Source organism: Pteropus medius, unplaced genomic scaffold (assembly GCF_902729225.1).
Source record: "Pteropus medius unplaced genomic scaffold, Ma_sr-lr_union100, whole genome shotgun sequence".
NCBI lineage: Eukaryota > Metazoa > Chordata > Mammalia > Chiroptera > Pteropodidae > Pteropus > Pteropus medius.
Genome location: NW_024349803.1, coordinates 7036749 through 7061754, shown reverse-complemented (window position 1 = coordinate 7061754; position 25006 = coordinate 7036749). Strand labels below are relative to the sequence as shown.

Here is a 25006-nt window from a genome sequence, read left to right as displayed (position 1 = left end):
GTGTGTGTGTGAAATTATAGACAAAGCGGCCAGGAAATACTTCCCTGAGAAACCCTAAAGGAAATGAGGGAATTAGGCATGATGATATGCGGAGGAAGAGCGAGTACAAAGGTCCTGAGGTAGGAGTGTATCTGATGTCTTCGAGGAACAGCTGGGATGTGAACTTGCCTGGAGCAGAGAGAGCAAAGTGGAAAGATGTAGGAGATAAGCTTGCCAAGCGCCTTCCTAGATCCTAAAGAGGCGTTATAGGTCAAGGAAGGACACTTACTTTTACTGAGTGATATGAGAAATTATTGAAGGGCTTTAAGGAGAGAAATGTGATGCTCTGATTTATGTTTTATCAAAATCGCTCTTGTGGATGTGCTGAAAATAGACTGTGGTGGGGGAGGAGGATGGGAGAGATGCATGGAGACCTATTGGGGGCCATTGTCACAATTCAAAAGAGCATAGTGTCCTGAAGCCAATAAGAAACTATCCAAGAAGAGGAAGTGGTCAGTGGTGCCCATGATGCTGGTAGATCAAGTAATGCAAAGACTGAGAACTGGCCTTTGGATTTATGTAGCAACATAAAGGTCATTGGTGGTTTAGAAGTACAGTTTTAGCGGCGTGGTGGATGGTGGTGCACCAAGGCAAAGGAGCTGTGGAGACAACCTGCCCATATGCCGACCATGATGAGGCATGTTTTCAGCAGATGATTTTAAAACAACAAAACCAGCTTTACTGGTTGGGGTTGGTGGAGGTGAACAGGTTCTTAAACTGGGTTCTGGAGAGATTGAAAGATGAGAAATTAGAGTGAGGAAGGATATTAAACTCCTTCAAGGAATCCTGGCGTGATGAGAAAGAGAGAAATGGGAAGTTGCTGAAGAGGAAAGTGAGATCAAGAGAAGTTTTATTTATTTATTTGTTTGTTTGTTTGCTTGTTTGTTTGTTTGTTTGTTTTATCGATCTATCTATCTCTTTATCTATCTATTTATTTATTTATGTTTAAGATGAAAAAAAATAGCAGCATGTTTGTATGCTGATGGAAACAATCTAGTCGAGAAGAAAATGTGACGAAAAGAGGGGAGATCTGCTGGGGCAATGCCCTTGAACAGGCTGGAGAAGAGGCAATCGATGCCGGGGAAAGACCAGCCTTAGCTACGAGACAGCATGGTCATCCCAAACAAGAGGAGGGAGGACGGCGTCTATGGGCGCAGAGACCAGCAAATGGGTAGACGTGGCCCTGAGGCAGTGTGGAATTTTCCTCGTCTGATTGCTTCAATTCTCTCAAGTGAAATAGGAAACAAAGTTTTGACAGACGAAAGAAGAAGTGTTGGAAGATTGAAGAGAGGAAAAGTATGGAATGATCTTCTAGGAGATTGGGGGTGGTAAATAGACTTAGAGACATGTGGCTCATTTAATGATCGTTACTTTAAAGGGACACCGGTCAGCCTGGAAGTGCAGGTACCACGTAGTGGAATGTTGGATCTCACCGAGGTTGTGGTTCAGCCAGGAAAGGGGACAGTCATTTGAGGATGTGCACAGGGAAATAATTATCATGGTTGGCTGTGGAATGTATTCTGGGTACAGAGGATAAAAAGGACATAAAAGGGGATGAGAACAGGAAAGAGTCTGCAGAACCAGTGGATCATGGGTCGGAAGGAATGCAGGGCTGTCGAAGGCAGGAAACGAGAGGGAGTGAAGAGCCACGCAGGAGGTGGTGGGAGAATGAGATGTTTGAAGCTAAGATTGTTCTTTGGTTGTTCATCTTCATTTTGGAAAGAAGGAAAGTTGTGCTTTAAGACGGAATTCAATTCTTGGTCCTCGGTGACATATCATAATAGTACTGAAGTGGGACCATCGTCCCTAATACCAACGCACCTTCCAATATAAAGAAAAAGTCAACTATTTTAGCCTAGGTTTAACATTCAGCTTATATTGTTGTAGTGGGATGTGTGAAAGTATGTGATTTTTGTATGGCTTATGAAAGAGAAAAAACTTTGGAGAGGGGGGAACGACGTAGTCTGGAGGTCTGACAAATAGAAGGGTTTTTTCTAGAGGCTCACGCATTCTTCACACCACATGCCTCCCTGCCTCAAAGTGTTCTGCACAGCCCGTTGTCCTTAGAATTAAATATACCTCCTTAGCCAGGCCAATAGGGCACCTAGACAGCTAATGCCCACACCTCCAGCATCCTCACATGCCTGATCCCCTCCCTCCCGTGCTCTACCCAGGGCCTTCTTCTCTGGCCTCAAACAGAGCATGGTTTGTCCCATCCCATGCCTTTGTCCTTGCTGTTCCTTCTTCCTGGATTACTCTTCCTCCAGATTTTCTCAGACCTGATTTCCTCTCAATATTTAATCCTCGGTCCCTCTACTTGCTGAGGCCTTCTCTGACCACCGTTTCCAAAATTGTCCCTTACCCATGTCTCTGCCACGTCCCCCACCTTCGTTCCTCTGTGGCACTTACCACAGTCAGCGAGTGTTTGTCCTTTATTTGTGCTTATCGTCCTACTCTAAGGGGACCCAGGGGATGGGGACTATATATATCTTGTTGCCGCTGTAACCCTCTACCTGGTCTAGTGCCTGCCACATACTAGGTGCTCAATAAATATTTCTCGAATGGATAGAGGAGCCCAGGAATATCTATTTTTAAAATGTACTCATCAGCCATGTGTAAGACGCACATGTAGGGTGCCCCTCTTTGCTTTTAAACTGGGGCTCTGAAAGATTCTGTGACTCGTCCACAATCACATAGAAGGAAAGAGCAAAAGTAGAACCAGGGATGTGACCTGGCACACATCACATCGCCTCTCTCCAGGTGCCCTAAGTCAGCTGGGTCTGCAGGAGAATGAGTGCTCCAGCAAGGAGCTGGACTTGAGTCTGTGGGGCCGCTGGGAATTTGAAGTTGTCTCCAAATTCAGGTTCCTCCTAAATACAGTACCCAGATGCTGGGATGATGTAAAAGGTGAAAGGATGAGAAGTTCATGGAGTTGGTGCCAGAGAGAAAGGTGGTTCGCAGACACTACTCGCCTGAGTGCCCCACTGGAGCCATAGTATCTCTCGTGGCTGCTGGGAGCACACGTGTGGGCTGGATTGCTGCCGCTGCCACTGCACAGAGCACAGAGACTGGAGTCTGGATCGGACCCAGGGGCACAGCTCTGACTGAAGAATTCACCTGAGCAAGAGGAAACAGAAGGTCCATTCTTCCTGCCTGTGTTAGCGAGAAAGCCTCAGATTTTGTTGCTAGAATTGCCTGAATGATATAAAGACATTCAGGTATTTGGTACCATATTACTTGAAATAAGAACCTTATGGAATTAAAGAAAAGGGTACAGCTGGAGCTAAGTAAAGGGGGACTGGCTGAAGTTGTGACAAGGGTCGTAAGCTCACAAAAGTCCGACCCGTCGTAACACAGGAAGGGCAGACACAGATTTAATCCTAAAAGAGTGGACAAAATTGTAAACCCTGCTCAGTTAAAACTGTCCCACATGCTTTCTGACCTCTGCCCCCCTCTGCTTCTGACCTCTGCTGACCTCTGCTGACCCTTTCTTTAAAAGGTCTGCCATTGTGACTCCAAGTCCAAGAAAGGGCCTGAGAGGCCCAGCCACTGAGCCCTATGCTGGGCTCCAGGGCACCAAGGTAAGGACACATCCTCCTGGACCCCAAGTCCGTGGGCAACAGTCATAACTCAAGTAACATCACAGTGAATTTGCTAAGATATGCTAAGAGCAGAGGTCCCCAAACTTTTTGGCTCCAGGGACTGACTGATGCTCTTATGAGAATGTAATGCCTGATGATCGAGGTGGAGCCGAGGCGGTGCTGCTAGAGCTGGGGAGCGACTGCAAATACAGATAAAGCTTTGCTGGCCACTCACCTCCTGCTGTGCGGCCTGGTTACTGGGGTGGGGTGCAGGGACCCCTGTGGAAAAGTAGTAACTGAGGGTATAAGGCTTTGAGGACGGGAGCAATAGCAGGGCCCACTGAGTGCGAGTAGAGGGACTGGCTGGATCGTAAAGGGAGGCGAGCAGTTGCAGCCATCAGGAGGCCACGGCTTTGGCGGTGGGAAGTTGCTGGGGGACCTTTCTATTAGTTTTAATTGTCTCTTGCAAGTGCAGACGAGATCATCTGCCAAGAAAGAGTGGTGGGTGGGTGTGGGATGGAGGTGTGTGGACAATTAGGACATTAGAATAATTATTGGGAAGTGAGGAGGTGTGGAGCAAAGAAATAGTCGGGGTGCTCCCGAGTGCCAGGGGCCCACTGAGGCCAGCAGCTGGAGCATTTCCAGTGGAATGAACTGCTCTGCCCAGTGACATTCTCCAGCTGTGTTTGGCTGCTCAGGTGCAAAGGGAGAAGAGAGCAGATAATTGGGTTCATACAGAGCTGGGATTTGTCATATGGCTGGGGAAAGCAGGGGAGCAGGTATTGGCAAGAGTATTGCTGAACTGACTAATATGGGAATCTAAGAGAGATGAGGATGAAAAGGAAAGATAAAGCACTCAAGGTTTTCAATTTTAAAAAATAGCCAGTTTATATGGGAAAACATTGCACACACAGATATACACACATCATTCTTGCTTTGCAACCCCTGGCTTGTTCCCTGAGCCAGCTGCAAGGCATAAAGAATAAGATATTATCCCTGAGATCTACCCTTTGGGCCTAGCCACTCCCCTCAGGAGCAAGGAGGTGAGGAGAAAGGGGAAGAATGGATCAAGGAGAGGAGACACTCACCCACAATGTCTGTCCAGCCCTGGGCCCCACTATCCTTTAATGCCATTCCTCGTCATTCACTGAACTGAATTTCTCCCCTACACAGGAACAGGCCCAAGGAAGAGGCTGCCACACCACCTCCCAGAACACACTTACCAAATTTACAGGACTCAGTTTGGTTGTATATTAAAGCCATGGGGATGTTCCACCCTGCAGAACTGCCAACTACAGTGTGGCAGGACTTCTTGCCTCGCAGAGAGTTCCAGGTGAGGTCGGCATCTGATTTCTTAACCACTGCCACAGCGTAGTAACCTTGCAACAGAGATACCAAGATGCAATTTCAAGAGCTCCTGGAAGTAAATGTATTCTAAGATGTATTCTAGAGCTTCTGCAGACAGCCCCTGCCTGCCACCCTCTCCAAGGAGGAGGAATAGCTTGAACCCCTCACCTCACTCTAGCAGAAGACCTTGAAAAATAACTGTCATTATTAGGTACTGGGCCAAACAGACTGACACTACTGCTCCAGATATGTCTACATACATAATTCACAAATAGTTACACACACACATACTTTTTCAATTGAAAACTGCTATACATTCTTTTCTGTGTTACTTTATTCTTTTTCAATGATATACTGTAAACACCTTTTTGATTTAGAAGAAATAGATATAGCTCTCTCATTCTATTTATTGGTTGACTCTAAGTTATGCTCCATTGTGTGGAAGTATTGTATTTTATAATCTTCCTACTGGTGGGCATTTATATTGTGACCCATTTTTCCTTATTACAAACTGCCTACCTATGTAAATCTTTGTACATATGAGTGTGTAGCTGTTTAAATTTTCTGTTGACTAAAAGTCCGAAAGAGTTTTAATGACTTTTTGAAGGTTAAATCTCTGATTTTCTAGGTTTACAATAATATTTTCTAATAATGGCAATTTAATCTCTCTTTCCCTAATATTAAAAAAGAAAAATCTCTTTTTCTTATCTTACTGCATTCACTTCCAAAATAATGCCAGATATCTTTGATAGGGGAAGCCTTCTTGTCTTGTTCCTGATTCTGATGGGAAGACCACTGATGTTTCATATCTTCCTATCCCAATATTATGTAACTGGATTGTACTTATTGAGCAAGGCCTCAAGTGTAAAAGTGAATTTATAACAAGACTAGAATCACGAATCTTCAGAATTAGAAGATAATGTGGTTCACCATCACCACTTCCAATGCTCCAAACCCCGAACCCTCCCCCAACACACACAAACACACACTCTTTCTTACTGATGTGGTTCAGATCTCTATATATTCAAACCTGGAAAAGTTGGGAGTCAACATGGCAGGTGGAACACCTATCTCACCAGTTACTTCCTAAATGGCCTCAGACAAGTCGCTTAGCATCTAGGATCCTGAATTTCTCCTCAATAAAATGGTGAAAATGATACATGTCCCAGAGTGTTTCTTAAGGGAATCAGATGTGCTAATATGAGCACATCATATGTTAGGAATGGGAAGAGGAGGTTACATCAATAGGTTTCCAGCCATGTTGTTAGTGGTAGAAGCGGTACCAGAGCCTCTCTCTTCGTGAAGCAGATTCTCCTCAGGCCACAACAAGCCCTGCGTGTCAGACTGTGCCCTGTTACACCAACCCAGAGCCAAACACTGTTACAGTGCTGTCTTGAGATGTAACTCTTTCTGCACAAATGGCATTATTATCATCCGTTATGTGTGGCTTTGGGGTTAACTCCTCTCCATGTCTATTCAGATCTAACCTTCTCCATCACAGTCAGCAACCTTGAATTGTATATTAAGCATCCTTGCTGACCTATATTTGCATATCACTGCAGTTCCTAGAAATTTCAACCACTCTTGAAGCAGTTAGTTTTTATTCTGATTTCCTATATTCTATAATCACAATAGACTACATGGTTGAAGAAATGCCAGTCCTTTGGGTTGGGGTTAAAGACACAATTCAAAAAGACTGTTAGCCATGAAAGCAGAGAGGACAGAGGGGCAACATATCCTAGGGCTTAGATCTTGTTGCACACGAAGGGAAGCTACAGGGCGAGCAGCTTTATACTCCTGAGGCCTTTGTGGAAGGTAAGTGGTGCAGGGCTTCTATGACCCCATGCTTGGCAGGAAACAGATGCTGCTTATGCCGTGGTGCTCCAAACCCACCCACCTCCCCCAGCTTGCCTATCTCATAAGAAATTTCAAACCCACACCCCCTGATTTCAAACTATATGACAAAGCTCTAATAATCAAAACAGTATGGTACTGGCACAAAAACAGACACATATATCAGTGGAACATAATAGAGAGCCCAGAAAGAAACCCTCGCTTATATGTTCAATTAATCTATGACAAAGGAAGCAAAAATATACAATGAAGAAACGATCATCTCTTCAAGAAGTGGTGTTGGGAAAACTGGATATATGCAAAAAACTGAAACTGAACCCCTCTCTTATACCATATACCAAAATAAACTCAAAATTATTAAAGGCTTAAATATAAGACCTGAAACCATAAAACTCCTAGAAGAACACATAGGCAGTAAACTATATGACATGTCTTAGTGATATCTTTTTTGTTATTACTTTTTTGGTATTTCCCCTCGAGCAAAGAAAATAAAAGTAAAAATAAACAAATAGGACTTCAGCAAACTAAAAAGCTTCTGCAGAGCGAAGGAAACCAACAAAACAAAAGGACAGACAACCTACTGAATGGGAGAATATATTTGCAAATGATATATCTAATAAGGTGTTGCTACCCAAAATATGTAAGAAAATTCATACAGCTCAATAACAAAAAAATATACGATCCAATCAAAAAATGAGCCAAGAACATGGAGACACATTTCTCTAAAGAAGACATAAAAATGGCCAACAGACATATGAAAAGATGCTCAACATCACTAATCATCAGGGAAATACAAATCAAAACCATAATGAGATACCGCCTTACACCAGTCAGAATGGCTCTTATCAAAAAGTCAACAAATAAGTGTGCAATGAGGATGTGGAGAAAAGGGAACATTTGTGCACTGTTGGTGGAATTGTAAATTGGTGAAGCTACTATAGAAAACAGTATGGAGATTCTTCAAAAAACTAAAAATAGAAATATCATATGACTCAGCAATTCCAGTTCTAGGTATTTATCCAAAGAAAATGAAAACATTAGTTCAAAAAGAAATATGCATCCCTATGTTTATTGCAGCATTATTTACAATAGCCGAGATATGGAAGCAACCTGATATCCATCAACAGATGAATGGTAAAAGAATTTGTAATATATAATGGAATATTCCTCAGCAATAAAAAATGAAATATTGCCATTTGTGGCAATATGTGAAATAAGTCAGACAAAAATACCACATTATTTCACTTTTATGTGGAATTTTTAAAAATAAAAACAAACAAGCAAAACAAAACAAAAACAAACTCATACAAACAAAGAACTGATGGTTGCCAGAGGGGAGTGTGGTGGAGTAATGGGTGAAAAAGGTGAGGAGAACATAGTCAATAATAGTGCAGTAACTTTGCACCGTAACAGATGGTCACTAGATTTAATGTGGTGAGCATATTGTAAGATATATAAATGTCAAATCACTGTCATACACCTGAAACTAATATAATATTGTATGCCAACTATACTTTAATTAAAATTTTTAAATTAGAAAAAAAGATTAAATAAAAAGAAACTCCAAACCCAATGAGCACCTGTTTGCATCACAGGATACGCCATCGGAGATGTTTTCAAATCTAAGGTGCATCAGAGTCGGCTGAGGGCTTATTAAAACACAGAGCAGTTGCCCCATCCTTGGAGTTTGACTCAGTAGGTCTGGATGAGGCCCAAGAATTTTCATTTCTAACAAGTTCTCAGGTGATGCTGATGCAACTGGTCTAGGCACTACATCAGATAAAGAGCCACTGCTTTAGCTAATGCCCAAGATTAGGTACTTCAGGGACAAATACGGACCCTCTCTGCTCATCTATATAACACAAGACAGTGATGCCCATATCCTATAGGATTGCTGAGAAGAATGAAAGGGAACCATGCAAGCAGGAGTCTTTTGTCGACTGTAAAGTACCCCACAAATAAATAGTTATTGTTATTACAGCTTCATAACAGATTCATTCCTTAATAATGAACTGTGGTGTCTTCTTCTCTTCCTACTCCTACTCCTTCTTCTTCTTTATTGTTTTTACAACTCTAGTAATTTTATTTATTTTTAAGGGTTTCCTCACCTTATTTTCCCAAAGAACGGGCCTTTCCCTTTGAGTTCCAGTGTTACTGAGTCTGACTCACCTTCCATGGGTGTATTCACACATTTGGACCCAAGCTGCTCATTGCCATCCTTAGGCACTAAGAAGAAAATAAAAACAACTGTGGTACACGGCACTAAATTCTCACATTACTCCATCGAAAGTCATGAGCTTCTCAATCACAAGAGTTAAGAACAAATGAGGAGAAACACCAACTAAGCAGTTTATCAGTGGTCATCAACAAGCTAAGATTCTATAGTCCCGCTTTACCTCCTCTTCCCCTGATCTTTGCCATCTGAACATTAGGCTCCATCCCAGAATCTCTGCGATATTCAGGCAGATGCAGAGAAAGAAAATGAGATGCCCTTTGAAAGGGGACAGACCACTGAAGGTCTTGACAAAGATCCTTCTGCATTTGCTGTGTAATTCAAGTCATCACAATATCTTTCTTTACTTCAGAGCTGTGGACTGGTAGGCAATCATTATATTATTGCTATGTCAGAGGAGAAAGAACCAGTCCATGGAGTCAGAAAGCCCTGGTGCAATCTTTATTCTGCTTTGGACACATCATTTAACTTCTCTAAGCCTTAGTTTTTATATCTGTAAAATAGAGATACCACTATTTGCTTCACAGAGTTGTTTTGAAGGATAATGTATGGGATGTCACTCACTGCCTAACAGATGAAGTGTTTAATAAATAATATTGGTGAAATCCTCTTTTCCTCAGCTTTATTTTTTCATGTGGATGGATCCCCACTAAAGAACATGACCTTGGGGTCCCATCCCTCAGCCTTCCAGTGCAGCTGGCATGAGTTAATTCTGGATTAGTAAATTTGGCAAAAGGATCTAGAGACATGTGGCTCAGCCTCTTATTTCTTTATTGAAGACAGTGAGTGGTTTAGAGCTTCTCACCTATGACAAAATGTGTTTTCCTCTGCCCTCAGCCGTGGAGTACGCCAACAGACCCATTCTCCTGAATTAGTGGGCAACTCTAACTCAAGGGCAATTCGGCAAGCCTTGTGGCCAGCTCTACACCGTGCCCATATCACTATTTCAGTAATAAAGGTGTTATGTTGATCTCTTTTCGCCTAACTCTTGTGTCTATATCTTAATTGATTCTGACATTGGGGAAGAGGGATGTTGTCTACTAGCTTCCTGCATTCCAGCAATAGTTATTATCATCTCAACAATAAACTAAATTATTTCCTCTTTCTAAGTCCATGGTCCAGAAGGAATAAAACAGAGAGAGACACTTCCCTCCACTTACTGTAGTTCTCTGCCAGGACAGGCACCAGACCACACTTGCCTGCCGTGTAGATAAATCCTCCATCTAAGGTCATGGCATCAGCTTCTCCTTTCTGAAGTTAAGAAATAAATCGATAGCACAACAATGAGGCTGTTATTTTTCTCACTGACCCTCAGAGGTTTCCACCTCACTGGCTTCATGTCACATGTCCTTGTGATTAACCAAATCGTAGCTCACCCCCAAAGCTCCTGCCACATAAACATGGGTTTAGAAAAATGGACATGCATTTGGCTTGTTGACCCAGGAGCAAGAGCCCAACCCAGGTCATTCTCCTTGAACATCTCTGTCTTCTCATGAGATCCATGCTGACTGCTGGACATACTCTCGCTATACCTACACTATAGCATTGTCACTCAACAATCCACATGGCCAGACTCAAAGACTGCATTAATCTGTTCCTATGGAACATGTGTTCTTCCATATGGCAGAGTTCAATTCTGTTCCCATAACTCCACTAACATTACACTCGGAGCCTCGACAAGCAAAAATTTTCAATAAATAATTTGTCCACTTAAATAATTCATTACAGGCATACCTCAGAGATATTGCAGTTTGGTTCCAGACCACCATAATGAATTGAATATTGCAATAAATCGAATATCACAATAAAGCAAGTCACACAGATTTTCTAGTTTCCCACAGCATGTAAAAGTTATGTTTACACTATACTGTAGTCTATTAAGTGTGCAATAGCATATGTCTAAAAAGCAATGCACATACTTTAATAAAAAATACTATATTGCTAAAAAATGCTAACCATCAGCTGAGCCTTCAGCAAGTCTTAATCTTTTTGCTGGTGGAGGATCTTACCTTCAATCTGCAAAAAAACCCAATATCTACAAAGCTCAATAAAGCAAAGCACAATAAAACAAGGTATGCCATAATAATTAACTTATTTTAATGAATGAATTTTTCCAACAGAGCAAAAAATGTATACTTACAGTCATAAATAAGGTCATTGATAAAAAAAAAACCACACAGAGACATACACACGCTTTGCCTTTCATCTGTTAACTGCCTTTCTAGAAATCTATTTCTTTTTAAATCTACTATTTAAGACTGCAGCAATTATAGAAGGAAAAACTAGCCATGTCCTTACCATGTGCCAAGACCTTTTCTAAACACTTTATAGTGATTCTCTCCTGTATTCCTCATAAAACCCAATAAGATAGGTACTATAATTTCCTCTCTTTTATACAGTAGTAAACCGAAGCAGAGAGGGGTTAAATAATCTGTCCAATAAATATGAAGCCACTAAGACTTAAACTTAGGTAGTTTAATTCCTTAGCTTCTGCTCATTACCACTATGCCATGCAGCCTCCAGGTAGGACTACTCCAAAGGACACATCCCTAAACACTATTCTGCAGACGTTTTCACCCATTTTTATCAATCATAAAATGCGTGAAAAATCTACCTCATGGGGTTTATCATGAGGATTGAATGAGTTAATCAAGTTAAGAGTTCATAAACATGCTTGGCACATAGTAAGTAACTCCAGAAATATTAGCTGTCATTAATGTTAAACACATATCAGAAATATTGACAGCTAAAGAACAAAATCTTCACTCTTGTATTATCTATAATAGAAAATAATTTGGAATATTTCAAATTTAGACATTTAGAAATTGGTTAAATAAAGGCAGAAATACTTGGTGGAATATTATACAGCCATTAAAAATATATATTTTTAAAACTTTTTGGGTGACATTAATAAAATTATATAGGTTTCAAGTATACAATTCAATAATACATCATATGTATATTGCATTGTGTGTTTACCACCCAAAGTTAAATTTCCTTCTGTCACCATATATTTGACCCCCTTTACCCTTATCTACCTCTCCCTAAAAACATTTTAAATGACTACTTCATTATCTAACAAAGTACACCAACTGTGCTCAAGAATTTAAGTAATAATGACAATAGCTAATGTTTATTGGCTACTTACTATATGCCTGGACATGTTATGAGCACTCGAATTCATTTCATCTTTATAGATGACAAATTTAGGAGACTGTATAAATTGCAAGATCTTAATCTTATGGGTTGGTCTCAGGGAGGTTTACTAAAATTAAAATCTTTTTTTCTAAGAAAGTCTGTATGTCTTCTAAGTTTGTCACATATTCAGTGTTTTACTTATAAATTTATTTTTTCTAATCACAAAAGTATTATCTGTTCACAGAGAAATGGAAAGTTAATAACATAACTTTATAACTCAAAAATTATGTGGTGATGATCTGCGAGTTATGAAGTTGTGAATATTATTTCTTTTTTATTTCTCTTCCAGTGTGTAATATTTTTTATCACCAGAAAAAAAATTAAACTTTCAACTAAAGGACTAAAAAGTTGATTTGCTTTCACAATCCACAGGGCCCTGACCTCATCCTGGGATGTCACCCCACTTCCTACAGGTCCTAGGCAGGACACCACTCAGCTCCCCGGTCACCAGAACTGAGCACCAAAGAAATCTGGGCCTTGGGCTGGCTCTTTGTTTCTGCCAGGCCCTGAGTTCAGAGGGCATGTGAGATGGAGTGGGATGGGGTGGGCTGGGGCTTTGGACGGTGGGGGCAGCACACAACAGTTGCATCTCAGCCTTGAAGCTGAGGGGAAGGTGTCTGGGAAGACTCGGCAAAAGCGCCATGTGTCTGGGTGTCTGAGCCCAGCTGTGGCGGCAGGGCCCTGCTTACCACAATGGCAGCCATGCAGTCCTCGATGGTCTCCTCTGTGGTGCACCGCAAGGCACCACCGCTCACGGCACTCCACTCATCGCACTTGGCCCTCTCGTGGTGGCCCACTGCACACCACTGCACCCTCTGGGGGTCTTCCGCACCTAGGAGGGGTGCAGGAGAGTTAGGGATCCAGACAGAGCTTGAAAATGGGTCTGGGGGGTGAGTGCCACTGGCTGCAGAGTGGCTGCCCAATGAGACCCTTGTTGACAGCAGCAGTCTCATGCCCACATCGCCACTCATTCCTGCCCATCATCCGCCAGGAGAAATGATGAACTTGGTTCTCAGAAAGAGCAGTGAAGGCAGAACACTCCCCTCACGTCCCCAGGCATCATCTCCTCCACTGGGGAGGCCTCTCAACAGCAGCCCAGCTCAGGGCCTTCTGGGGTTTTCTCTTACAGGACTGGGTTCTCCCACCCAGGGAGTGTTCCCCAGTTGGTCGTCATGTGTTCCCTTCTGGGGGGGCCCGCTTGCTCTCCCCTCACCTAATATCTTCACTCACCACTGTGTGCCCACATCTAACATAGTGAGTGGCTTTTGTAGATGTGCAATCACTAGTGGTTGACTAAATGGAGGAGAAAAAAAGAGAGAAAGAAGGAAGAAATGAACTATAGGGATTGAGAGGAAGGCAAGAGATGGATTAAAACCGTCCAAAATTCTAGTTCTGCTTCTGATGGTGGCAGAGGCCGTGTTCCCACTTCAGTTTAGGGGGGCTATTTTCCCTGTCGAAGAGACCTGTTGTTGGGTAGGGCGACTCTGGTTAATACAAAGAAGCCAGAACCATCATTACTCCCAGTTGTCTGTAATCTGAAGTTAAGTAGGCCCTTTTCCCCAGCTCAGCAGAAAATCCCCTCATTAACCCAGTGCACTTGGTAGCTCCCTTGGGCTCTGCAGGCCAGTGAAGGTTGGGTGAAGGGAGGCTTGCAGGCACCGGGACAGCCTCTATGACCCCCACTCTGCCCCACTGCCCTCCTAGGACCTTACACACCGCTCCATAGATGCCGAATAGCAGCAAAATACTCATATCCCAAGTACAGCTTAGCATCCATCTTAGGTGGGACTCTTAAAAACCCATGGGCTGCATCCGTAAACAGCAGGTCCTTCCCATGAGGAGAGCTGAAGAGCTGGAACCCTGCTGACTTGGCTTTCCCAAAATTTTCCTGTTAAAAGAATAAAAAGAAACAGTGAAGGCGGGAGGCTGGCACAGAGAGACAAAGGGAAAACAAACCCGAAACCAGACAAGGAACACAGAGAGGGAGAAAAGCATGACTGCCCGAGAGTGAATACAGTGGCCAAGGCCGTCTGAAGTTCCGTGACTCACGGGTCTCTCAAGTCTCTCTCCAGGGAATGCTTTACTCAAATCCCAGCTTGTCTGCCTTGTACGGCCTCAGGGAAACTGCCAGGGGCTTCCCCGAGATCTGTACGAAGGGGCTAGAGGTTGCCATGTGCCAGGCAGCTGGCCCTCTCCAATGCTGTGTTCCCACAGGGCAGTCAGTGAAGTCTGCCTCAGTCCTGGCCATCTGATTGCCCGAAGTGGCTCTGGTGGTCTTTATCCTGGAGCAGCTGATGATCTAAACCCTGACATTGAGGCCAGAGGTCAAGAGTCCTGGGCTCCTCTCCCACCCTAGGCATGCCACAGAAGGATTTCAGACAGACCCTTCTCCCTTTTGGCTTCCAGAAAAACAAAGGGCCCTTTGCCTATGACTCCTGCTGACTGGCCCAAAGCTGTTCCTGACTGTAGCTGATGGCACCACCTACCCACATGCTTTTTCCAATGTCTGTCTGCTTTTTGCTCTTGCAGTGGCTCTGCAAGAAATGTTCCTGCTGCCTTTTCTGGTAAACCCCCCACACTTCCTTGGGGTGCACATAGCTTATTCCCCAGGGCCCAGGAATCCTCCCAGGTACACCCTGCACATCAGTCCCTCTGTCCTCTGCAAAGTACATAATCCATGTCTTCAAGGTTGTGCCATCCCATTGGTGATCGTTTGTATGTGTCCACATTTGTCTATGAGCAACTCGAGAGCAGGTCTGTGTCTAGTTCATCTCTGAACCCCCAGGGCTGAGCAGAGAGTGCTGACAGGAATGGGACAGGGTGATGAATGAGGGCTGGCTAGGAGAGACTGCTGCCAACTCAGGACAGAGAGAAGGATGCTCATGGAGGGGTACCTGCCTCTGAGGGAAGTCAGGAGAGTGGGATCACAAGCCAATAGGATAATAGGAGAGCACTTCATGGGGAAGGGACATCTGCACTGCATCCTGAGGATCAGTTTAGAACTGAAAAGAACACAGTGGGGCAATGAGGAACTTCTGCACAGTTTTTTGTTGTTGTTGCTAGGCGAAGGTTTTATGGCCTTTGCTGTCTACAACATACACAGACTGGGTGGCTTTCAGTGAAGAGGATGATATGTGGTGTGGTTCCTGCTGTGTCCTGAACCCAGAAGGACTTCCAGAGTGGCTATCAGAGAAGGAAAGAAAATACCCAGAATCCAAGCAGAGACCCCCCCGCCCCCCGCCACCCAGCAGGAGGGAAGGGTGGTTGATGGTGGTACCTGGGCCTGGTTGAGAAGCTCCCAGATCAAGTCCTCTTTGCCGCCCACACTTCGAGCCACGATGGCATGAGAAGGGACCTGGGCCAGGTAGCACTCCTCATATTTGTCCACTGGCTTCCGGGTGTTGTCCAGGCAGAGCAGCTCATACTGGTCCCTGTCAGCCTGGCGTGCCAGGTTCTCTGAGGGAGAAAGGCCCAGAGGAGCTGACTGACTACAGGCAGAGCCATCGGCTGTGGTTCCCCTTCTTCACTGAATCACAAACTATTTGACCTTGTTGAAATAACTTTCTAAGCCAGGATGGAACTGCTCTTGCCCAGGATACCACATCAATAAACTGAAACTTAGATAACTTCCACGTCCCTGTAAACTCTCTGCTTGACCAGAAACGCAGCATCCAGCCAGACTCCAAACGTCAAGCCAGCTCTGGGCTCTACACCACTTTCTTTGTTCCTTCTCACCCCAAACAATGTTAGCTATATGGTCCTAGCCAATCAGATAGTTTTTATTTGTCTCTCCCTTGTTCTTTATTCTTTATCCTATAAAAACTTCTTAGCTTCCTCCTCAGTTTGCAGTTCTGCCTGCTTCATAAAGTGTTAATAAAGTTTGTTTATGTCACCTAAATTGTCTTCTTTGATAATTCTTTTAACAACCTGAAGAGGACTGAAAGAGAATCTTTTCCAGATACATTTTCTACAGGTGAGGACTGTGAGGCCTCAGGAGATGAAATGTCTGACTCTCAGTGCAGACAGACACAGGGCTGGGAGGCATGCTTGGCCCAAGGCCCTCTGGCTTCCTCTGTCGCTATGGCTCTGCTAATATGAAAGGTGACAGCAAATGTTTGCTGAGCACTCACAGCACACCAAAGACTGTGCTGAAGTTTCTCTATGCTCTGTCATTTAATCCTCATAAAAGCTGAGGGAGGCCAGTCATGTGATTATCCCATTCAAGAGAGGCGGAAACAGGTTTAGAGAGTTGAGGTAACTTGTCAAACTCTCCGCTAATCTAAGCCTGACACATTGCCATGCTAGGACAACCCAGGTCCCCCACTGTGCAACACTCCCCTGAAGATAGAAGTGGCTGGAAAAAGGTGGTAGAAGCGTTGAGGGATGGACAGAGGCCTAGGGGCCCAGTCAGGGCATTCTTATAGGTACAAAGAAGGACCAGAAAACCTCGTAAGAAAAACAAGCTCTTCGGTTCCCCTTGTCTCGCTATTAGAAGGTGTTCTTGGTTGAACTGCGTCCCCCCAAGATTCGTATGTTGAAGTCCTGTAACCTTGTTTGGCAATCGGCATTGCAGATGTAATTAGTTAAGATGAGATCTTACTGGATTGGGGTGGCCATGTATGACTGGTATCCAGTATGATTGGTGTCCTTATAAAAAAGAGGAAACTTGGACGCAGACAGACATGCACACAGAAGGAATGCCACGTGAAAAGAAAGACGGAGATTGGGGTGAGGCAACTACAAGCCAAGGATTACCAAAGATTGCCAGCAAACCACCGGAAGCTGGAGAAAGACAAGAAACAGATTCTCCCTCCTGGCCTTCAGAAGGAACAAACTCTGCCAACATCTTGACCTTGAAATTTAGCCTCTAGAACTCTATGAGGCAAAATTAAACAATAAATTTCTGTTGCTTCAGCCGCCCAGTTTGTGGGACTTTGATATGGTAGTCCTAGCTAACTTATAGGTCTTTGGGGTTGATAAAATCTCACATTGAAAAAGAAGGAGCACAATAGAGCTCTTGTGAATGGTTACAATTTTAGTTAAGTATGTCATGGAGAAAATATATTTAAAATCTTTATATTAAAAGCAAAAATTAAAATGATTTAGTTGTTAGAATTAAATTAAAAGAATCAATATGATCTAATAGTTTCAAAAATCGCTTTTCCACTTCAGTCACTCAAGGGCCCAGGGTTGGTAGCAGCTAAGTACCAACACTCATTTTCACCCCTAAAGCCCTGTGGGTTGTCGCTTATAAACTTCTACTTAAAAGGTAATAAGGGAACTTGTATAACAGTGGAAAAGTGACTTTCAGCAAAGATAAATCGGCATGTTCTGGGACAACCTGTTGTTTCCAGAAAGTGAGGTTCTTTTCAAATGCTGCAGGGTGAGTGTTAGAAAATGCCTCCCACTGACATAACTGTGGTAACTGGAGCAACCAGAGTAAATAACAATGACAGTTATTTGGAACAACCCTATCCTGGCAGATGAAACCCATAGATGACCCCACTCATTAAAATTACCGATAATAAGACATGTATCAATTGCCAAAATGCCAACAAACCAGGTCAGTGTGTGGTAATGAGGGGACAGTGCATTGTGAATGGCTGAACAAGAGAACAACGTGCACGAAACTCCTATTTAGTGTTAAAGGAAGAAGTAGGTTATGAGGAACTAAGGCCCATGTAAAAAGGACTTAAAATTTTCCTTGAGGTAGCAAACATTACTTTCATTGAATGAACCTGGTATAGTATAGTGAATATACATTTGGTTTTAAACATTTTGAGTGATACAAGTGTGTTTCGTACTTGATAGAAATTTAATTGGTTATAAAACCCCAAATCTGTAACCTCAAATTGTCTGAAAAAGTATTTCGTTTGTTTGTTTCTGATAATTGCCCAAAACTTTAGAAAGTATTTTTTCTTTACATAGGAATAAAGAAGAAATACATTTTTGTCCATGGTAATAATGCTTTTGCAATGGATTTAATTGAACGTGTGCTAATAAATTCTGAAATCATTATGATAATTTGTGTGTTTGCTTAAGGTATTTGAAGCATTTAGGAGCCATTTATAACAAAGCATTCAGGAGAATGTGATTAAATTTGAAATTGATATTTCAATGACTAAAAGAATTTGATTCTTAAAACTCCTTTTGTTTTATTAGTTGTCGAGTACTGTTTAAATGTTCAGAAAATGTGTTTCATAGATTTATAGACTGAACAAATAGAGCCCTAAACAGGATACAAATAACAGAAATGTTTTTATATGAAAACTCTTCCATTTCATTAAAGAACTTGTCATTACTCATCTCTGGTTATAAACAAACTTTCAGGCAAAAACCAGTTCCCATGGCCGGTTTGTGGCCCAGGTGATTCTTCCTCCATCCAGCACTTACCTAACACCGTCACATGACTCACGAAGCCCACATCCCCCACATCCTCCTGCAGACACCTGAGGAACAGGACAGCTGTAGTCAGGTGACTCTCCAAGAAAAGGCCTTGCCCCTCCCCCTTGCAGCCCTTCTAAGGTTCTGCCCCTGCCACAGGCCCACAGGGCTTTGCCCACAATTCCCCAGGCTTCTATCTGCCCTCACAGAGGCAATGGGCCCTGACTAAGGGACGCCTGAACCCCCACAGCTAAACCTGGGTCTGAAGGAGGCAGAAGCCCTGTAGCTACATCCCAGGCAACTCTGGGGAGCAATGGTGCAAAAGCAGGACCCGTGGCTTCATCTTCAAAGGCAGTCAAAAGAAACTTTTTTTTTTTTTTTTTTTTTTTGGTAAATAAAGGTTTAAAGACTTTTACATGGAGGATAAAAACTCTGGATAGCCTTGGGTTCCTAGTCAGTTTAGCTCTGGTTTTGAGCAGTAGCCATTTCTCTTACTAAGCATGGAGTATGGAGGGGTGTCTTCGGGGCAGAGAGGAGGTTAGGAGAAGCAAACACATGTCCCTGACACAGGGAGAGGCTCAGGCCAAAAAAAGTAAGCTGGAAGGTCCTGAACTTTAAGCCAGCTGGGAGCCCAAGCCTGAGTCTGTGGATCCCAGAGTCCCAGAGAAGGGTCTGGCCCCTCTGGTCCTCCAGGAGGGCTGGAGAGGGTAACATAGGCAGACCAGGCTCTGGGGAGACAGGAGGGGTTCCCACACAGAAGACTCTTCCTCAGGATGGTTCCGAGGATGGGCCAAGGAGGATTCAGGGCCCTGGGTCTCACACTGCGCTGTGGGGGGGGGGGGCAGGGTCTGCATTGACTCCATGGCGGGCCTAAGTTTCTCCATCTTTAGAGTGAGGGGGAGGAGCAGGGAGTCTCACTCACATGAAGGCACCCGAGTAGCCAAAGTACGGTTCGTGGTTGGAGCAGGCACACTTGTCTGTCCCTTTCCCCGCACACAGTTGACACAGTTTGGGGAAGGCTGTCCGATCCGCACAGGGAACACAGCTGCCCGCGAAGAAGTTGGACGCTGCTGCTCAACAAAGAGACACACGGCGCATGAGCCAGCCTGGCCAGAGGCCATTACGACTCCCAGTCCAAGCTCACGAGTGAACAGAGAGTGACCAGAACAAAATCAGCATACCAATCCCAGCTTGGCCTTATGTGTGTGCCCTCTTCAAGATCAAGGGTTTCTAAAAATAAACCAATTAACCCATTTTCCCACCCCCTCTCCAAAACCAGGCCTATGCCTGCCACCAAGAAAAACCTGTCTCAGGTTGCTGTCAGCTCCTCTCCATGCCTTGTCACACTGGAACAGCTCAGAGACAGGTCTCCTTTGCAAGCCATGCCTAGGAAATGGGACACCTGCCTGGACAGGTACAGGCCAAGCTCATAGCCAGCGGACGGCAACCAGAGGAAGCTCCAGCAGAATGGGAAACACATCAGCCACAGAGAGGAAAGCACCCAGGAAGTGGACAATAGGGCCCAGCAATCTTGGCCCTGCCCAGAGCCCTCTGTCAGGCCAGATGCCCTTCCCCTTACTCCTCAGGACAGCCACCGCTGGGGTGTTGGGACCTCAAAGAGTAGACTCAGCTGACACCTCCCAAGGGCTGCTGGTGCAGCAGACCCAACCAGTCTAAAGCTGGTTAACCTCCCACCTCCACCCAAGGGGCAACACACATGGTCATGTCTGTGTGACCCCAGTGTGGCCTCTGTCGGCATATAAAGAAGGGATATCTCCATGAACGTCTTGCCTGCTTACCTTTCTGAAGATTTTCCTGTGGCTCAGGCAAGTCCCAATAAAGTACGCCCATGGGGATGTTCCACCCAGCGGAACTGCCCAGGCCTGTGTGGCAGGACTTCTTGCCTCGGAGCTGGTTCAGCTGGAAGCCGCTGCCCTTCTTCACCACGGCCACAGCATAATAGCGGGTTTGTGGATCTGCAAAGAGACAACATGAAAGAAGCCCCTCAACCTGGGCCACAGGGAAACCATGCCCAGCACTAATGGGCTCCTGACCAGGGAAGGGGAACTCAAAAGACGCGTGTATGTTGGGTTGGGATCAGAATAACTTTTCCAGGCATGCAGGGAAAGAAAGACCACAGAGGGGACATTTGTAATAATCCTCCAGGCAGCCCTACCGGGGCGAGAAGGCCACCAGCACATGTACCCCAAAGGCTTTTTCCCACCCTGACCCTGCAGGGTGTCCGCCTATACCAATCCACCAAAGCCCCCCAGGAGACTGGAATTATGGCAAAAAGGCCACATTCCTGACTCCAAGTGTTTCCTGTCCCCCAAAACAGGCCAGGGACAGTCAAGTTACTCATAGAAGAGATTCAAGGCTATTGGGGCTCTGAGTATATGCTCTAGTGTGGTCGCTCCAGTGTGGTCTCTCCTCTGTCTGTGGACCTGTGGTTCTTGGAAGACTTCTCTGTGCAGTCCTAAACTCTAATGGTTTGGGTCAGACTGCACACAGCCCGCTCTGTTTTCTAGAGAGCACATTTCCTGGCCCAGAAGATCAGTGTCAGGAGCACCAGTCCTTCAGTTGTGCCTGTGGGGGCCGATAGGACCCCCTCATTCCTCACTCACGCCCAAATGAGGAATGCTCATCAGTATCTAATCTCCATTACCTGCCTAAAGAAGACAAGACTCAGCATCTACCAGGAGAGAAGGGCCACAAACTCTCTCCTGGGCCCCCAGGGAGAACTTACTTTCTTTTGATCCGTAGAACTCTGCCACTACTGGTTTCAGGTTGTAGGGAGCCAGGCCAGCCTCATACACCAAACCTGCATCCAGTGTCACAGCATCAGCTTCATTTGCCTGAAAGGGAACAGACCGGACACCAGTGAAGCACTCACTTCTACGAAGCCCCTCCGAAACCTTTGCCAGTGGCCATGACTGGTGGGGCTTCTTGGATCCGGGACCAGAAAAACCTCCAACTTGGCCAGACCACATACCACAGCATGAGCTTCAGTTGACTTTACCTCCCTAGTGAGGAGATTGGCCACCATGTTCCTATTTCTCCTGCATAGAGGAAGGAATTTTTCTCTTTCCCTGGTAAGAAGTCTGGTTCTTGGCCCAGAAACCCATGTGTGATCTTTTAGGATCAATCTGAATTTCGCTGGCCTCACGGGGGAAAGCTGCCCTCCCCACACCAGACTGGGTGCACAGCCCATGCACCACAGGCTATGAAAGGGCTTGTAGTCAATTACTCAGGTCTGCCTGCCAGGCTCTTGTACATGTTTACATTGAGAGGCCAAGTGCTTTCATTTGGGGACCTCTTTGCCTTGGGCCTTCTGCTGAGGTCTTTCCCAGGAGCCACTGTGAAGCCCTCCTGTGGGAGACTGGAGCTTTGACGACACTCTCCTCCACTCTGATTCAGTGCTCGGTACTTTTCCTTCCTGTCCTGGGTCCGTGTAACTGAGGAGTCTTTCGTTCATGGATTCGGCATTTTCTCTGGGTTTACCTTCTTGCTTTTACTCTGAACTAAGTTTTAAACGATTATTATTTCCTTTGTGGCTCATTGTTTGTTTAATCAACTACTCAAATATGTCACAGCTCACCTCTGTCCAACTCAGTTGTATTTTACACATTAAAAAATAGAGACACAGAAAGTTTAAGTTACCTCCTCAGGCCACAGAAAGTTTAGGTCACTTCCCCACAGCTAGTAAGTCATGGAGCTGGGATTTAAATCCAGGCAGTATGTGTTTATTCCTTCCATTGCACTGTTACTTGCTGGAGCTTTTTTGGTTTTGTTTTTAGTGTCTGCTTTTACAAAATTTCAACCTTAAACTAATAGTTCACTTGAAATATTATAGGTGCCTTCCCTCTGGGTCTAGAATTTATTTTCTCGTAAACATGAAGCACTATTTTTTTATGTAGACACTTAATAACAAATGTTATTGCCTTTTTTCTTGCTTCAAATATCTTTAGTCAAAATGATTTTTCTAAAAGCCCTTGCCAGTTCTCAATGAATAGTTCTTATTAATTAAATCACAAGGCAGAATCTATAGCTCCATAATCTGAGTTGTGTTACAGGTTAAGTTTTTAAATGAATTAAAATAATAATGAAAGCCAAACTATATATTTGTCTATATAGTTTGAAACTTTTGTTTTTATTGTTGAGATTGTTTTTGTTGTTGTTTTATTGTAACAAAGTACATAATATAAAATTTACCATAGAACCATTTTTAAATGTACATTTCAGTGCTATTAAATATATTCATTCATGCAGTGAAGAACCCTTTAATTCCACAACTAGACAGCAGATATGAAACAATCTTTGAGGCTTCTTTGTTATCACAAAAGGTAGGTAAAACCTCCAGAGAGTATCCATAGCTACCCCACACCCTACAGAATAAAAATAAATAAGCAAATAAACAAAAGCTTTTCCCAGGGCAGTGAGACTGGGGCTTTCTTGGCCAAGAGACCAGGATTCTGGGCAGGAATCACTGGAAACTCAGGGGCTCAGGAACCAAGGAGCCAAGGCCTTACCCATGGGATTCTGAGGGGAACCTGAACCAACAGAAAGGAGGAAAAATAAAATCAAGCATTACCTCTCAAGTACAAATAACCAAACTCAAAGGAAGGTAAGCCACGATCTTAGGCATCAACAGGAAAACAGACTTGGGCCCTCAAGGGCTGTGAATGTTGGAACTGTCAGATGCAATAGAGAAGAGCTACCTATGAAGTATTTAGTTTTATATACAAAGCATAAGCATGGAAATTACCAGGAATAAAAAGAGGAAAAATTAACAAAAATACAGCTGTCGAAATCAAAAGTAAATGGATGGGCAACAAGTTGATTAGGCATGTTCAAAGTTTAAAAAACTATTAGAACTAATAAATGACTTCAGTAAAACTGCAGGATATTGAATCAACATATGGAAATCTGTTGCATTTCTATACACCAATAATGAATAAACAGAAGAAATTAAGAAAACAATCTCATTTACAATTGCATCAAAAAGCATAAAATACCTACTAAATTTAATGAAAGAGGTGAAAGACCTGTACTCAGAACGATAGGATGTTGAAGAAAAAAATTGGAGAGGATACAAATAAATGGAAAGACATACCTAATGTTTATGGATTGGAAGGATTAATATTGTTAAAATGTCCTTACTACTTAAAGTAATATACAGAATTAATGCAATCCCTATTAAAATACTAATGGCATTCTTCTCAGAATTAGAACAACTAATCTTAAATCTATATGGTACCACAAAAGACCCTAAATAGCCAAAGAAATCTTGAAAAAGAACAAAGTAGGAAGTATTATACTCCCTGATATCAAACTATACTACAAATCTAAAATAATCAAAACACTATGGTACTGGCATGAAAACAGATATATAGGTTAATGGAACAGAATAGAGAGCCCACAAATAAATCCTTGCTTATACAGTTAATTAATCAATGACAAAAGAGATGAGGATATACAATGGAGTAAAAACATTCTCTTCAGTAAGTGGTGTTGGCAAAACTGAACAGGCACAAGAAATGAAAATGAACCATATACAAAAATACACCATATACTATATACAAAAATAAACTCAAAACTAATTAAAAACTTAAATGTTAGACCTTAAATTTCAAAAATCCTAGAAGAAAACATAGGCAGTAAAGTTTTTGACATTGCTCTTTTTTAAAGCATTATACAGATTTAATGCATTCCCCAACAAATTCCCATCGGTATGTTTAAAAGAATTACAACAAAAAAGGGTCAGATTCGTATGGCAACACAAAAAAAACTCGAACTGCCAAAGCCACCCTGATAAAAAAGAACAAGTCTGGAGGCATCACTCTGCCTGACTTCAATCTATACTACAATGCGACAATAATCAAAATAGCATGGCATTGGCAGAAAAACGGACACACAGATCAGTGGAATAGAACTGAGCGTCCAGATGCAAACCCATTTTTATATGGGTAAATAATTTTTGACAAAAGAGCTAAAAACATGCAATGGAGAAAGAAAAGCCTCTTCAAAAATTGGTGCTAGGAAAACTGGAAAGCCACCTGCAAAAGAATGACACTAGACTGTTGTCTATCACCACACACCAAAATTGACTTAAAATGGATTAAGGAGCTGAATATACAACCTGAAACAATAAATTGCATAGAACAAAACATAGAAAGTAAACTCATGGACCTTGGACTTAAAGAGGATTTTATGAATTTGACCTCAAAGGCAAGTGAAGTAAAAGCAAAAATAAATGAATGGGACTACATCAAACAAAAAGCGCTTAGCATTATCTTCTTTGAAAAATCTCAAACAAGAGAAACAAAAGAAAAAATAAACACATGTGACTACATCAAACTAAAATATTTTG

The 25006-nt window shown here is 43.3% G+C and overlaps 1 protein-coding gene across 1 annotated transcript in view; it reads right to left on the bottom strand.

The window, feature by feature from the left end:
• LOC120582092 (inhibitor of carbonic anhydrase-like) overlaps nt 1-25006 on the bottom strand; it is a 42542-nt gene that overhangs the window by 4165 nt on the left and 13371 nt on the right. The window contains exons 3-13 of the mRNA XM_039837174.1: nt 21383-21491; nt 20436-20612; nt 19559-19706; nt 18646-18701; nt 15530-15708; nt 13969-14140; nt 12942-13084; nt 10215-10305; nt 8991-9047; nt 4844-4999; nt 3012-3156 (exon numbers count right to left, since the gene is read on the bottom strand). Of these exons, the coding sequence (XP_039693108.1) occupies nt 3012-3156; nt 4844-4999; nt 8991-9047; nt 10215-10305; nt 12942-13084; nt 13969-14140; nt 15530-15708; nt 18646-18701; nt 19559-19706; nt 20436-20612; nt 21383-21491 (1433 nt within the window). The remainder of the gene's footprint in view (nt 1-3011; nt 3157-4843; nt 5000-8990; nt 9048-10214; nt 10306-12941; nt 13085-13968; nt 14141-15529; nt 15709-18645; nt 18702-19558; nt 19707-20435; nt 20613-21382; nt 21492-25006) is intronic.